The sequence below is a fragment of the Barbus barbus genome, assembly GCF_936440315.1.
Source record: "Barbus barbus genome assembly, chromosome: 24".
NCBI classification, from domain to species: domain Eukaryota; kingdom Metazoa; phylum Chordata; class Actinopteri; order Cypriniformes; family Cyprinidae; genus Barbus; species Barbus barbus.
The window spans coordinates 7,723,493-7,736,836 of record NC_136752.1 but is presented as its reverse complement, the minus strand read 5'-3'; the positions used below and the strand labels follow the sequence as shown (position 1 = coordinate 7,736,836).

At 37.2% G+C, this 13,344-nt stretch overlaps 1 protein-coding gene across 2 annotated transcripts; it reads left to right on the top strand.

The window, feature by feature from the left end:
* Positions 1 to 3,030: 3,030 nt before the first annotated feature.
* On the top strand, positions 3,031 to 12,248 carry LOC306843970 (ammonium transporter Rh type A-like). Of its 2 annotated transcripts, XR_013781883.1 has the most exons (11): positions 3,031 to 3,304; positions 7,560 to 7,743; positions 7,883 to 8,033; positions 8,682 to 8,829; positions 9,453 to 9,619; positions 9,714 to 9,851; positions 9,944 to 10,065; positions 10,160 to 10,233; positions 10,480 to 10,553; positions 10,684 to 10,881; positions 11,670 to 12,248. XR_013781883.1 is itself a non-coding variant. In XM_079375740.1 (10 exons), the coding sequence occupies exons 1-10, from the start codon at positions 3,124 to 3,126 to the stop codon at positions 10,756 to 10,758; spliced, it is 1,314 nt and encodes a 437-aa protein (XP_079231866.1). In that variant the 5' UTR covers positions 3,031 to 3,123; the 3' UTR covers positions 10,759 to 12,248. The 2 variants fall into 2 exon arrangements, 1 of the variants encoding a protein (XP_079231866.1); XM_079375740.1 differs by having other exon boundaries at positions 10,684 to 12,248.
* Positions 12,249 to 13,344: the final 1,096 nt, after the last annotated feature.

The window sequence follows — 13,344 nt, the reverse complement described above, 5'->3', positions numbered from 1 at the left end:
AACTTGAATGCAATGTAAGTCGCTTTGGATAAAAGCGTCTGCTAAATGCATTAAAAAAAAAAAAAAAAAAAAAATATATATATATATATAATCACTCAATATCTGGTGTGACCACCATTTCCCTCACGGAGTGCAACACATTTGCACTCCGCATAGAGTTCGCATAGAGTTGATCAGGTTGTCCACTCCTCTTCAATGGCTGTGCGAAGTTGCTGGATATTTGCAGGAACTGGAACACGCTGTCGTATACGCCGATCCAGAGCATCCCAAACATGCTCAATGGGTGACATGTCCGGTGAGGTGATGGTCGTGGATGAATGGCACAACAATGGGCCTCAGGATCTCGTCACGGTATCTCTGTGCATTCAAAATGCCATCAATAAAATGCACCTGTGTTCATTGTCCATAACATATGCCTGCCCATACCATAACTCCACTGCCACCATGGGCCACTCGATACACAACATTGACATCAGCAAACTGCTCACCCACACAACGCCATACACGCTGTCTGCCATCTGCCCTGTACAGTGAAAACCGGGATTCATCCGTGAAGAGAACACCTCTCCCAGACGCCATCGAATGTGAGCATTTACCCACTCAAGTCGGTTACGACGACAAACTGCAGTCAGGTCGAGACCCCGATGAGGATGATGAGCATGCAGATGAGCTTCCCTGAGACGGTTTCTGACAGTTTGTGCGGAAATTCTTTGGTTATGCAAACCGATTTTTGCAGCAGCTGTCCAGGTGGTTGGTCTCAGACGATCTTGGAGGTGAAGATGCTGGGTGTGGAGGTCCTGGGCTGGTGTGCTTACACGTGGTCTGTGGTTGTGAGGCCGGTTGGATGTACTGCCAAATTCTCTGAAACGCCTTTGGAGACTGCTTATGGTAGAGAAATGAACATTCAATTCACGGGCAACAGCTCTGGTGGACATTCCTGCAGTCAGCATGCCAATTGCACGCTCCCTCAAAACTTGCAACATCTGTGGCATTGCACTGTGTAATAAAATTGCACATTTTAGAGTGGCCTTTTATTGGGGCCAGCCTAAGGCACACCTGTGCAATAATCATGCTGTCTAATCAGCATCTTGATATGCCACACCTGTGAGGTGGATGGATTATCTCGGCAAAGGAGAAGTGCTCACTAACACAGATTTTGACAAATTTTGAGAGAAATAGGCCTTTTGTGTACCTTGAAAAAGTCTTAGTTCAGCTCATGAAAAATGGGGGCAAAAACAAGTGTTGCGTTTATAATTTTGTTCAGTGTATATATATATATATATATACAGGCAGTATATATATACAGGCCATATACAGGCAGTCAAAAATATGGGCAATTTATCATCTCCAATTCACCTATGCTTCCTTTCTTTGGATTATGGGGGAAACTAGAGTGCCAGGGGGGGAAAAAAACACACACAGACGCAGGGAAAACATGCAAACTCCACACAGAAAGGCCGTGTTGCTCCGGCACTCGAACTGGGGACCTTCTTGCTGACATTTAATACAATTACAATTAGGTAAATTTATTATATTTGTCTTTCGAAAATTATTACATTTTCTAAGTATTAGAAAGTAATACGTTTATATTAGTTTTGTCGTCATTATGAAACAAAACTGGATGAATAAAACTAACATTAAAATTTAAATATTATAATGCTGACCATCTCTGATTATGTTTGAGTCCATTAACCAAAATTACCAAATAGGTACAATAAAGTGTCAACACAGTGTGGTTATAGTTGGGAATTAAGTGGTTATAATCACCTAATTGAAGGTTTGAGCAAATAGGCAGTTTCCTGCTGATTATTTCAGGTTCTAGTTTTCAGTGAAGTTACTTGAAATTACTTGTGTAATAACTTAAAGTTTTTCTTATTATATAATATAATATAGGGCTGAAGACTGTATTCAAGGCGTTGCTACAGTGGATGTTATGCCATAGTAAATGCATGCTAAGCACATACTATTCCAAGTTAACCGAGCCCACCTCCAATATTCTAAGATATTATTTTCCATAGATATGTCTCAGGTTCCAATTGGCCCTTCAAGTGGAGCCAGAAATATTATAATTACCAGTTTCAAGCACATGAATGTCCAAGCTAAATTGCATGGGAAACTTCTAGATGATATACGAGTTGCTGAGTTACGACGTTTGATCTCTCTCTCTCTCTATCTATCTATCTATCTATCTATCTATCTATCTATCTATCTATCTATCTATCTATCTATCTATCTATCTATCTATCTATCTATCATCTATCTATCTATCCATCCATCCATCCATCCATCCATCCATCCATCCATCCATCTAGAAATAAGATGAAATTTTAAGACTGAGTGTTTACTTTATTCTAATTAAAATGTTATAGGCATTTAAGATTGTTTTAATATTGTTTCTTTTCATCTGTTTTGATATGTTTTTAAATCATATGTCCCTGATTGTCACTCCACAGATCTTTACTGTTAACATTACAAAAAATAAAAAATAATTAAATAAATAAATTTTTTTATTTAGGAAGTGAGAACCAAATAACATTTTCAACAATACTTGCTTGCTCCATGCTCTACTACTCAGCTCTCAAATTTCAGGGTGTGTTCAGTCTAAAAGAGGAACCAAAATACACAGATCCAAAGCAATATAAAAGCAAATTAGAAGGCAATAATGAAAAAAGAGAAACAAATCATTTTTACAGTGTAAACCCATGAAATGTTACAATGTGTAACCAACCATGTGGTAAACCATTGAATTTCCATATAATACAAATAATAAAGTGTTGTTAATCTTTGGCTGTTTTCACATTTATGGTTCTCTAGGGAGACATATAAGCCATATATGCTTCTATTTATTTACTTGTGAATTTAAAACACTGTTCTTCATTTACATAAGTAGGAGGAGAAAGGAAATCCATTCCTACAAGTACAGTGCAACAGGGGGTGTGACCGTCCCCACCTTAATGTTCTCTCTTGTCATTGGTCTTCCAAAACCTGCAGCCAATTCAAAACCACATGCCACTTTCTGCACTCCCCCCACAAGCCACAGACAGCGTGAAGAGAGAGAGAGGTAGAGACAAGAGGGAGAATCACCCAGAGAGGAAGAACGGTAGAACAGAGAAGGTGTTAAGCATGCCAGCATATGCCACCAACATGAGGCTCAAGTTCCCCATTCTGGCCTTAACGCTGGAAGTCGTGACCATTGTCCTGTACGCTCTCCTTGTGGTATATGACACCGGTGATGCTCATGGACATGGGAGTCATGAAGAATCGAATACAACTCATTCAAGTGGCCCAATGTCCCTTTATCCCAGTAAGTATACCCCTGTCAGATTTGTGTATGTGTTGTAGATGTGTGTATACATCAGGTCTTGTTTTGACATCCAAACTGATTGGTTTTAATTAGGTCTAAAAATGTATTTAAATCTTATTTTATTGGCTCAACCTGAATACGTTATGTTATTAGGAACATTAAGGGTCAGATCATGTGGATGTAGTTGGAAATTGCTGTTAGCTTGTCATTGCCTTCATGCTTTTGGTCATTGTCTGAAGAAAATATTTCTGGATGATTTGCAAATGAATTCATCCTTTTTAAGGCTAATATTTACTCTAGTAAACTTTGCTATTAGGTTTCATGGTGCTACTCATTCATCAGTGTTCACTGAGAGGTTTATTTCTGCAAAGGCTTTGGCGGCAATATTTCACTAATGTTCATTCAGCACGCAAGTCCCTAAAAATACTCCCTCCGAAGAGAAGTCAATACCACAGAATCTTGCACTCTCAGGAGAAAAACAAAGAGAAGAGGATGATGTAGGTCAGCTTTGGTTAATTATACATGTCATACATTTATAATTAACATTATCATTTAATTTACATATAAAATTATTAGCAAGACTTAATAGGTAAACTGGACAATTTGTATTTAATTGAATTGAATGTTGATAGTTTCATTCAACCCTTCAAAATTTGTAATCTGACTCATTGCATTACACTGACAAGTACATTGAACTTTACTGTTAATGTCATTGGATGCATTTGTTTAGGGCTTGATAAGAACTGTCATCTGTTTTTTTTTTTTTTATTGTAACTTTCTTTGTGGTTGTCACACTACCTCATCCTGAATAATATCTCTTCTGCCTTTGAGTTGCAAAGGTTTAAACATGTTGAAGGGCTGGGGCACAATGTGACAGAGACAGGCTACAAATTATTTGCCACCCAGTGAACCTGATGACCTTTAAAATAATTAAAAGCATATGTGAAAATGAAAGAAAAAGAAAAAAGCATGTGTTTGTAGAATGGGAAAATTAAGGCCATCTGTCGCTTTGGTACATACATGCACAGCATTCCAGAAATGAGTGAGAAAAGCTTCAAAGAAAATAAAATAAAGGATGCTTTCATCTGGGCAACAAAGAAAACACATATAGCTAAGTTATGTCACTGTGCTTTAAATTAGTGCTGACAGAATATAATTAAGTCGTTGAACATTCGCAAAGAGAGGAATCTTTCCACCCATTAGTAAAATAGGACCTTTGAGATTTTATCAGCAAATATGTTGCATGTGGAAAAAGCGAAAACTTTCACTGGGAAAAATATTCTGTTTGTTGTAGCAGCCAACAGTTGGGAAAAATGGATTGTGCACCTCTACTCAGCCGGTAAAATTATCCGTTTTCCATTATGATGCTCTTCCAAAGTTTGCATGCATGAAATAGCCAGTGAAAAGTCCTTTAGTCAACCCTATCATTGTAAATATGTATTGCTTAAGATCAGCAGAAAGATCAGAGGAAAAAACTTGGGTCATGCAACAGCTGATAAGAGTTGTTTACCTCTGTTTCAGCTGTGTCAGAGGCCCACCTAAATGTTTTGAGGGGTTTTCAGCAGAATCGCAATCTATTACTCAACAACCATCAAAGACTAGTGACAATAACGCAAAAGACTGATTGAAGACAGAGTAAGAACCCTACTGTGGTACCACAGGACATTTTTAGAATGGGAAGGGCTGTGATGATATAACAAAACTAGATTCTATCACATTTTTGGAGTCCTTCGTTGAGATTTTTTGCATGAAAAATCAAAAATTACCATTGAGAATTGAGTGTATGCTGCAATAGATCACATTCAGTAGTTTGTTTGTTTTTAGATGAATTGTGAAGTAAGATAAGACTGAAATTTGCTGATTGTTAATCATATTTATCTGAAGTTTTCCTGTTTAGTCTCTTACTGTATCATCATCGTACAGTTGTTCTTTGTGTACAGTCTGCTGGGAGCATGGACAATGTTTTAAAATGAGAATATGATCGTTTATAAAGACAGCAAGCTATAAAAAATATATTGCCAGCTATAAAAATATGCAGCGAGCAAAGAAAATTCAGTTCAGTTTGAGTCCTGATCAAAGTTCCTCACCACTAAGCTTAGTTGGTAGTACTTACAGGGGTCATCGTTATCTTGATGAGTTTAGCAGATGTCAGACCATGAACGCTATGATTGATGACTATTTGGGTTTGTTACTGGCAAGTTTAGATTTTGTGTGGATTACTGAATGGGTGGGTTTCGGATGCATTCCGAGGAAGTCTGAATATTCGCCTATTCAAACCTTTTGGAGGTTCACGCTTCGTAGTTCCACTTGTCTCTCTTGGGACTGACAGTGAGACCCTTTTAAAACTTACTGACAATTGTTAATGTGTCTGATTATTATCAGATGGCACAGTGATATGGTTTGCATTGTGTAGTCTGAAAACGGACTTTACTGATGAATAAGGTGTTCTGGACGGTATCCTATCTCTGTGCGCAGGGACTGCATAGCTTCCTGAGTTGGACAGCCTAGAACTCATTTCCTCTCTTCAGGAAAGATGGGAAAAGGTTGTTAGGACAATCAGTGTGCACATTCATTTGTTGTGAGTTTATAGAAATTGTTATAAGTTTCTGTATTCTTTTACTCTTTGCATTTCCATTCATCCGCATATTGGCAGGGAAACGCTCTGGATGCATTCATTCAAAATGGAGCAGTGTAATATACTTCATAGTAATTAGATTATTAATCCATGAATCAAAGTCACTCAGTTTCTCACAGTTTCCATCCCCAATGGTGAGTATCATTCATGAAAACCAATGCAAATTGCTGGGTATTTTTATATGCAATGCTTTATCAACCAAAATGAATCCAGACTGATTTTTTGAAAGTTATCTTCATATGTACCCTAAACTTTGAAGTTTGATTCACATATTTGTTTACATGTGTGCTATATCCATTCTAAACAAAATGTCAATGCATGCACAATGACTAGTCACCAAGTTAAGAAACTGAGAAAGCTACAAAAATGCCTTATGGTTTGTCAAGCTGCAGCCAGTTAGAGCAATGAAAAGGCTGGATTGCTCTGAATGTGACTTATCATAAAATAAGTATTTGACACTCATTAGAGTCATGCGAAGTGAATAAAATTACATACACCAACAGGGTCACTACAGGCAACTTCTTAACCTGTCATTCATAGACTAATAGAAGAGCACACAAGACCTTTGTACAGCGACGGAAAGAGCATGGTAATATAATTGTTCTGGTAATTTTGTATGAATTAAATAGCCTAAAAACAGAGATTTGTTGCTGTGTAACTATTATGGGTGTACAGTTGTTTGTTCATCAAGAATTACTTTACTACTAGACTTATTATGCATTTTCTGTGATCTGCGCTTTAAAATATAACATTTCACCCTAAAAAGAAACTTCTGGAATTTCCTCACCCTTATGTTGAGTATTCTGTTATTGTTTCCTGTAGAACACATGTAATACCTGACATAGAATGAAAATATCAAAAGAGCAAACATATCATAAGTAGTCCAACTGCACGCTGTTTCTAGAATTCTTAAGGAGAAAGTTCACCCAAAAATTTAAATTCTGTCATCATTTCTTTCCAAACTCATAAGACTTTCATTGAGCTTTGAAACACAACTGAAAATAACAGACAGTCTAAGATCCATTGACAGTCTTTGCAACTACCATTTTGGGGCTTATTTACACACACACACACACACACACACACACCTGCATTTACACTGATCAGCGAACAAACAGAAGCTCAAATCGTACTCACTTGACGTGCAAGAAGAAACTTCACTGGATCTTACAGAAGCTCAAATGTACTGAGTAACACACAATAATTAACCTCATTGGTTCTCACCAGGGCCGTCTCAATCTGGTGCGGGGCCCAGTCCACACCAAAACTATCTGAAGCATTAAAGTGATAGTTGTGTAGACTGTCAATGGAGAGACCGAAATCTATCCTGCAGACCACAGATTGTGTTCTGAGGATGAATGAAGGTCTTATGGGTTTGGAACAACATGAGGGTGATGATGACAGAATTTAAATTTTTGGGTGAATAATCCTTTGAAGTACAATAGCTTTGTGCAAATTGATGTCGTTATTCACTGATATAACACAACAGTGAAATCTTTCAATGCTGACCTGTTCAAACTAAAGTTGGACTAATTGAGGTTCTAGAATGCTGCGACTAATTTCCGGCTTCAGGTGTGGAAAAACAGCTCTTTCTCATAAACTCTTTATCCATGTGTCCAGTGTTTCAGGATGTACACGTGATGATCTTCATCGGCTTTGGCTTCTTGATGACCTTCCTAAAGAGATATGGCTTCAGCAGTGTAGGGATCAACCTGTTGCTGGCTGCCTTTGGCTTGCAGTGGGGTCTTCTCCTCCAGAACATCTGGCATATGCATAATGGAAAAATAACTGTCAACATTGAAAAGTAAACTCAAATTTTTGTAATGGGGGGGGGGGGGGGTTTGATAGATCATTGTTTATCAAAATAGTTAAATGCTAGATGTTCAGTTGTATTTGACTAAATATGCCAATAAATGAAACTTTTCATATCTCCTTCTCTACAGAATGATTAATGCTGACTTCAGTACAGCGACTGTTCTGATCTCATTTGGAGCGGTTCTGGGAAAAACCAGCCATGTTCAGCTTCTCATCATGACCCTGCTGGAGATCACTACCTTCTGCATCAATGAGCATTTGGTTGTGGGAGTCCTTGGGGTTTGTACAATCTCATTAGTTCATATACTTAAATCAGTGCATAGATTGAATTGCTAATTTGTTTTGGTTTTCTGGCGGAATCACTGTGAAGCTGCTTCCATCCTTATTTGAGCAATAGATTGATTTGCAACAGATCAAGATCTTAGTGTAGGTTTAAACTTTATGTATAATTTTAATATTACATTTAATTAGGTTGGGGTTCTTTAATATTGGTGGAAGAGCCTCATGAAATTTCATGCCGAGTTCCTGCAAGAAACTCAATTTAATACAAAAGGAAGCTGGGTCAAAGATGAAGGAAAAGCAGTTTAGGCAATTGTCTATCTCCTTCCTAAAGGTGGCAGGATAAACGTAATTAACACGCCCAGTTTTCCAATAACAACTGAAACACAGTGTACGAAACAAACTCTTTGTCTTGAATAAGGTATAGAGTCTGGATTATAAAGGATAAAGGAAATACTCTCATTACTATCATTATTATTACTGTCTTAATTGACTCACAACAGCACAAACAATTATTGTCTAAATGGAACTAACACTAAACAGTGGTGGCATCTCTAGGAAATAAATCATACCTTAAAAGCAGCAGTCAAACATGATCATTTACCTTTTTTTCATCTGGTATTCATAAACATTCTCGTCTCTTAACAGGTTTCTGATGTGGGTGCCTCCATGACCATCCATGCTTTTGGGGCTTACTTTGGATTAGCCGTCGCTCGTGTTCTTTATCGCCCAGGTCTTCGGAACGGCCATGAGAATGATGGCTCGGTCTATCACTCAGACTTGTTTGCAATGATCGGTATGTGTAGACCTTTCAGTCAGCTATAAAACCAAAAATTTGCCTCTGAGAGATCTGCTTACATGGTACTTACTTGCCCACAAAATCCTCCTGGAGCTTCAATATATAATGTTTGCATATCCCTGTTGAAAAAAAAACAAAAAAAAAACAGCATATGCTGGTTAGATATAGTATCTGGCTGGTTTAAGCTAGTCCTTAGTTGGTTATGAGCTGGTTTAAACTGGTCCTTAGCTACTAGCTCCTGCTCAGGACCAGCTACCATGCTTCAAAACATTCCTAACCAACATATCCTGTTTTTTCAACAGGGATGTAAGCAAGATTTTTTGTAATATTCTACATGCAAGATGCCATATATGAGAGAACATGAATGAAAATGAGGCTGTGAGGGATTGATACACAGTCTGTTTAGAATGCTGTACAGACATTCTAAGACATACAGTAGCTTTGTCTAGTTGTCTAAGTCTAGTTGAAAATTTTGTCATCATTTCTTTCCAAATGCATAAGACTTTCATTGAGCTTTGAAACACAACTGAAAATAACAGACAGTCTAAGATCCATACCCTTGGTACTGTGTCTGTAGGTACTTGTAAACAATCACCATTCCACTCTCCCTCTGTCTGTAGGCACAGTCTACCTGTGGATGTTCTGGCCTAGCTTTAATTCTGCTATTGCTGCACCTGGTGATCCTCAGCTAAGAGCTGTTATCAACACCTATTTCTCTCTGGCTGCTTGCGCTCTCGCTGCCTACGCTACCTCCAGTCTGGTGGAGAAGAAGGGGAAACTTGACATGGTGGGTCATCCCAGTCTTTTGTTACTTTTACCAGGTCTCACATTTTAGCAGTCCATGATCCTTATGACTTAGCCTATTGTGTTTTGTGGCACAGGTTCACATTCAGAATGCCACACTGGCTGGAGGTGTCGCTGTGGGCACCTGTGCTGACATGGACATCCATCCATTTGGAGCAATGGTGATAGGAATCACTGCAGGAGTTATCTCCACCGTTGGATTTAAGTTCCTCACTGTATGAGTTTCTTTAATATACAGTACCCGCGACTCTATTATAATAGAAAAGAATCACATTTTAATCCATCATCTGTTTTTTGGTCTCCCCAGCCTATACTCGCCTCTAAACTTGGAATCCAAGACACCTGTGGCGTGCATAACCTTCACGGCATGCCAGGCATCCTAGGAGGCCTTGCCGGGATTGTGGCGGCAGCACTAGGAAAGAAAGAACAGTAACTGGCAGTTCTTTGCATTGTGTCTTTAGATTTTTGCTATTACCAGTATTGCAACAAATGGGTTTAATATATTTGTGCTTGTTTATCCTAGTGTTACAGCAACTTATCAGGCATGTGGTTTGGCATCATCTCTAGGGTTTGCTTTGGTAGGTGGGTTGATCACAGGTACGTATTAATACAAGGACCATAAAATCTGCAAGATATTGAAAAATATAAAAGGGTTTAATTCATGTATTTAAAAGGAAAATGCCATTCATGCATACAATAATTTCTAAATTAAAATATTTTACATGGATTATAAACTATTTTTCGACACACTTATTTGTCATTGACCCAATTAGCATTACTCTATTGTATTATATAAAAAATAAACAATTGTACAAAACACAGCAATTTTTATACCTTCTCCAGGCCTGATTATGAAGATTCCATTCTGGGGGCAGCCACCTGATCAAAACTGCTTCGACGACTCAATCTTCTGGGAGGTACGTCAAAAAAAGATTGATATGTTAATGCTATTGTGTAATACAAGGACATGGTCACAACTGTTTTTTAATGCTGAGGAAAATGTCTTACAGCTAATAAGTTTGATAATTGTGGATGCTTTTGATGCAGGTACCTGAGGAAGAGGAGGAAAATGAAGAGCGTTTGACTCACGGCGATTATTCCACGAACAAAGCAGAGGCTTGAAGCTCTGCTCAAAACCAGCTCACTTCACAAAGCAAGAGACCCGGTCCAATAAGCAACTCAAGGGCTTTTCGACATCAGCATCTACTCCATTCACTAAAATCCTCAACAGTGAACTCATCATAAGTACTAAGAGATGGCATCTATTTTTTTATTGTACATGTAGCCTAGCTAAATTTTAAAAACACCTGCAACTTATATTATGACATTGATAAGTGGCATCTCAAACCTTCTAAAATTAGGCATTATATAATAAAATATAAGATGGTTAAAAGTAATTACCAAAACGTTACTAAGCTAACTCAAAGTGTAGGTCAGTTATTGTCGTCATTTGCTGAACTGCACATAACTGAATAGTTGCTCACTGTAATGTGCCAAAATATCTGAGCCAATTCGAGACCTTTTGCTTAAGTGTCTGTCATTAAAGTAGTTCATTTTACTTTGAATAAGCTTTTTTTTATTTTGTACAGACCCAACTTTTATCATTACTAGTGATTTTGACCAATGCTCTATTATTATTTTTAAATGGTCATGCATTAGTCTACATCCAAAGAGAGATCCTTTGACTTTCTTGCAACAATTATAGTTGCTTATTATTGTGATCAGTAACAACCCTTTATGCAATGAAATATGAAGTATTTTAAGCTATTGTATCCTAAAGAACTAAGAAATATATTGTTGACTTTTATGTTTTCACACAATTTCTAATATTTGAATATGAACTCAGGCAAATACAGTGGCCCCAAAAAGTATTTAAAAACCCACAAATAAAGTTACATTTAAAAATATATATAAAATATCACAAATAAAATATTGGCATGCATTTTAAAGAAAAATAATAAATAAGCACAGTTTTCCAGTTTGTTAGGATAACATCAGTGGAACATGTTCATAGTTTATGTGATTATTTTCAGGTGTTGTTACTCTACTAGGACACCTGAGTGAACTTGTGAACCACTGAAGAACTTCATACCTCTACTAATGGACCCTGGGACCAACTGATTCAAATCAATGACATAAATGACTAAGAAATGAATAATTTGTTGGCAGTGTGATGTAGTCATAAAACAAAGTGTCCAAATGCAGTACATTTACATTTTTGAAACTTCAACTATTTATCAGGATAATTGTAAAATGTCATACAACATCCTTACATAAAAGCTCATTTACTACAGTGCTTGAATGTTCAGTTCACAGTACAAGTAAGCAGACGTGATCAGTTTGTCACTGCTTGCACTTTGTAAGACTACTAATGCCATGTTGTTTTTTTAATGATAAAGAGGATATAATCCTTGCAGACAGCCTTACTGCAAGCTGACTTACTGATTCAATATTTGTGTCTCTGAATGTATGTGTTCTCATATGCTACACTCTCAAACCTCATCACTTAATTGTATTTGAAAAGTCTGTGAATGTATTAAACTTTTACTGTCATTTATAAAAAACAAATATCAACGTTTCTGAATTGGTTCAAATATACACCGCATCTGTGCAGTTTGTTTTGTTATGATTTTTTTCGTCATTCTTCTTCAATTATGCCTAATAGAAGACATCCAAAGATCCTTCAACTTTCCTGCAACAATAGTTATCACTGACATCGGTACAACCAATGATAAAGTAGCCTATTTAAAACTATTACGTCCTGAAAAACTCAACGCGCTGCAAATAGATAAAACACCTGCAAATAAAGAAAACAACTTCCTCAATTTGACAACACATGTGCTGCAAACGCTCACAACACAACCAAACAAAGAAACACACTGCAAATAAAATGTATTTGGTTGTGTTGTGAGCGTTTGCAGTGTGTTTCTTTATTTGTTTGTGTTGTGAGCGTTTGCAGTGTGTTTCTTTATTTGTTTGTGTTGTGAGCATTTTCACCTCCTGCTGTCAAACTGATGAAGATGTTTTCTTGATTTTCTGGTGCTTATTCTATTTGCATGTGTTTTCTGAAGTTGCAGCACGTTGAGCTCTCTCGGCCACCGTAAAATAGCCTACATTGTTGACGTATTTTCAGGCACAACAAAAGAGATGTAAATCATGCAAAAATGCTTTCAGTGACCATCAGGGGGAAAATGTCCAACATTTGTGAATGTCTCAAAATTGAGATTTCTACATCCTCCTGAATAAATAAGCTTTTCATTGATGTATGGATTGTTAGGATAGAGCAATATTTGGCCGAGATACAACTATTTGAACATCTGGAATCTGAGGGTGCCAAAAAATTAAATACTGAGAAAATCACGTTTAAAGTTGTTCAAATGAAGTTATTAGCAATGCAAGTTTTGATATATTTACGGTAGGAAATTGACTAAATATCTTCATGGAACATGTATCTTTACTTAATATCCTAATGATTTTTGGCATAAAAGACAAATTTATATTTTGACCCATACAATGTATTTTTGGCTATTGCTACAAATATACCCCAGCGACTTGAGACTGGTTTGGTGGTCCAGGGTCACAAATATAATTTAGTCGTTGGCGCGCTCTGTTGGAAAAGTGGAATAATTTCCTCATGCTACATTAAAACCAAACATATATTTTTTTAATAATCTATAAACAGTTGGTACAGTTAGGCCCTACATGAAC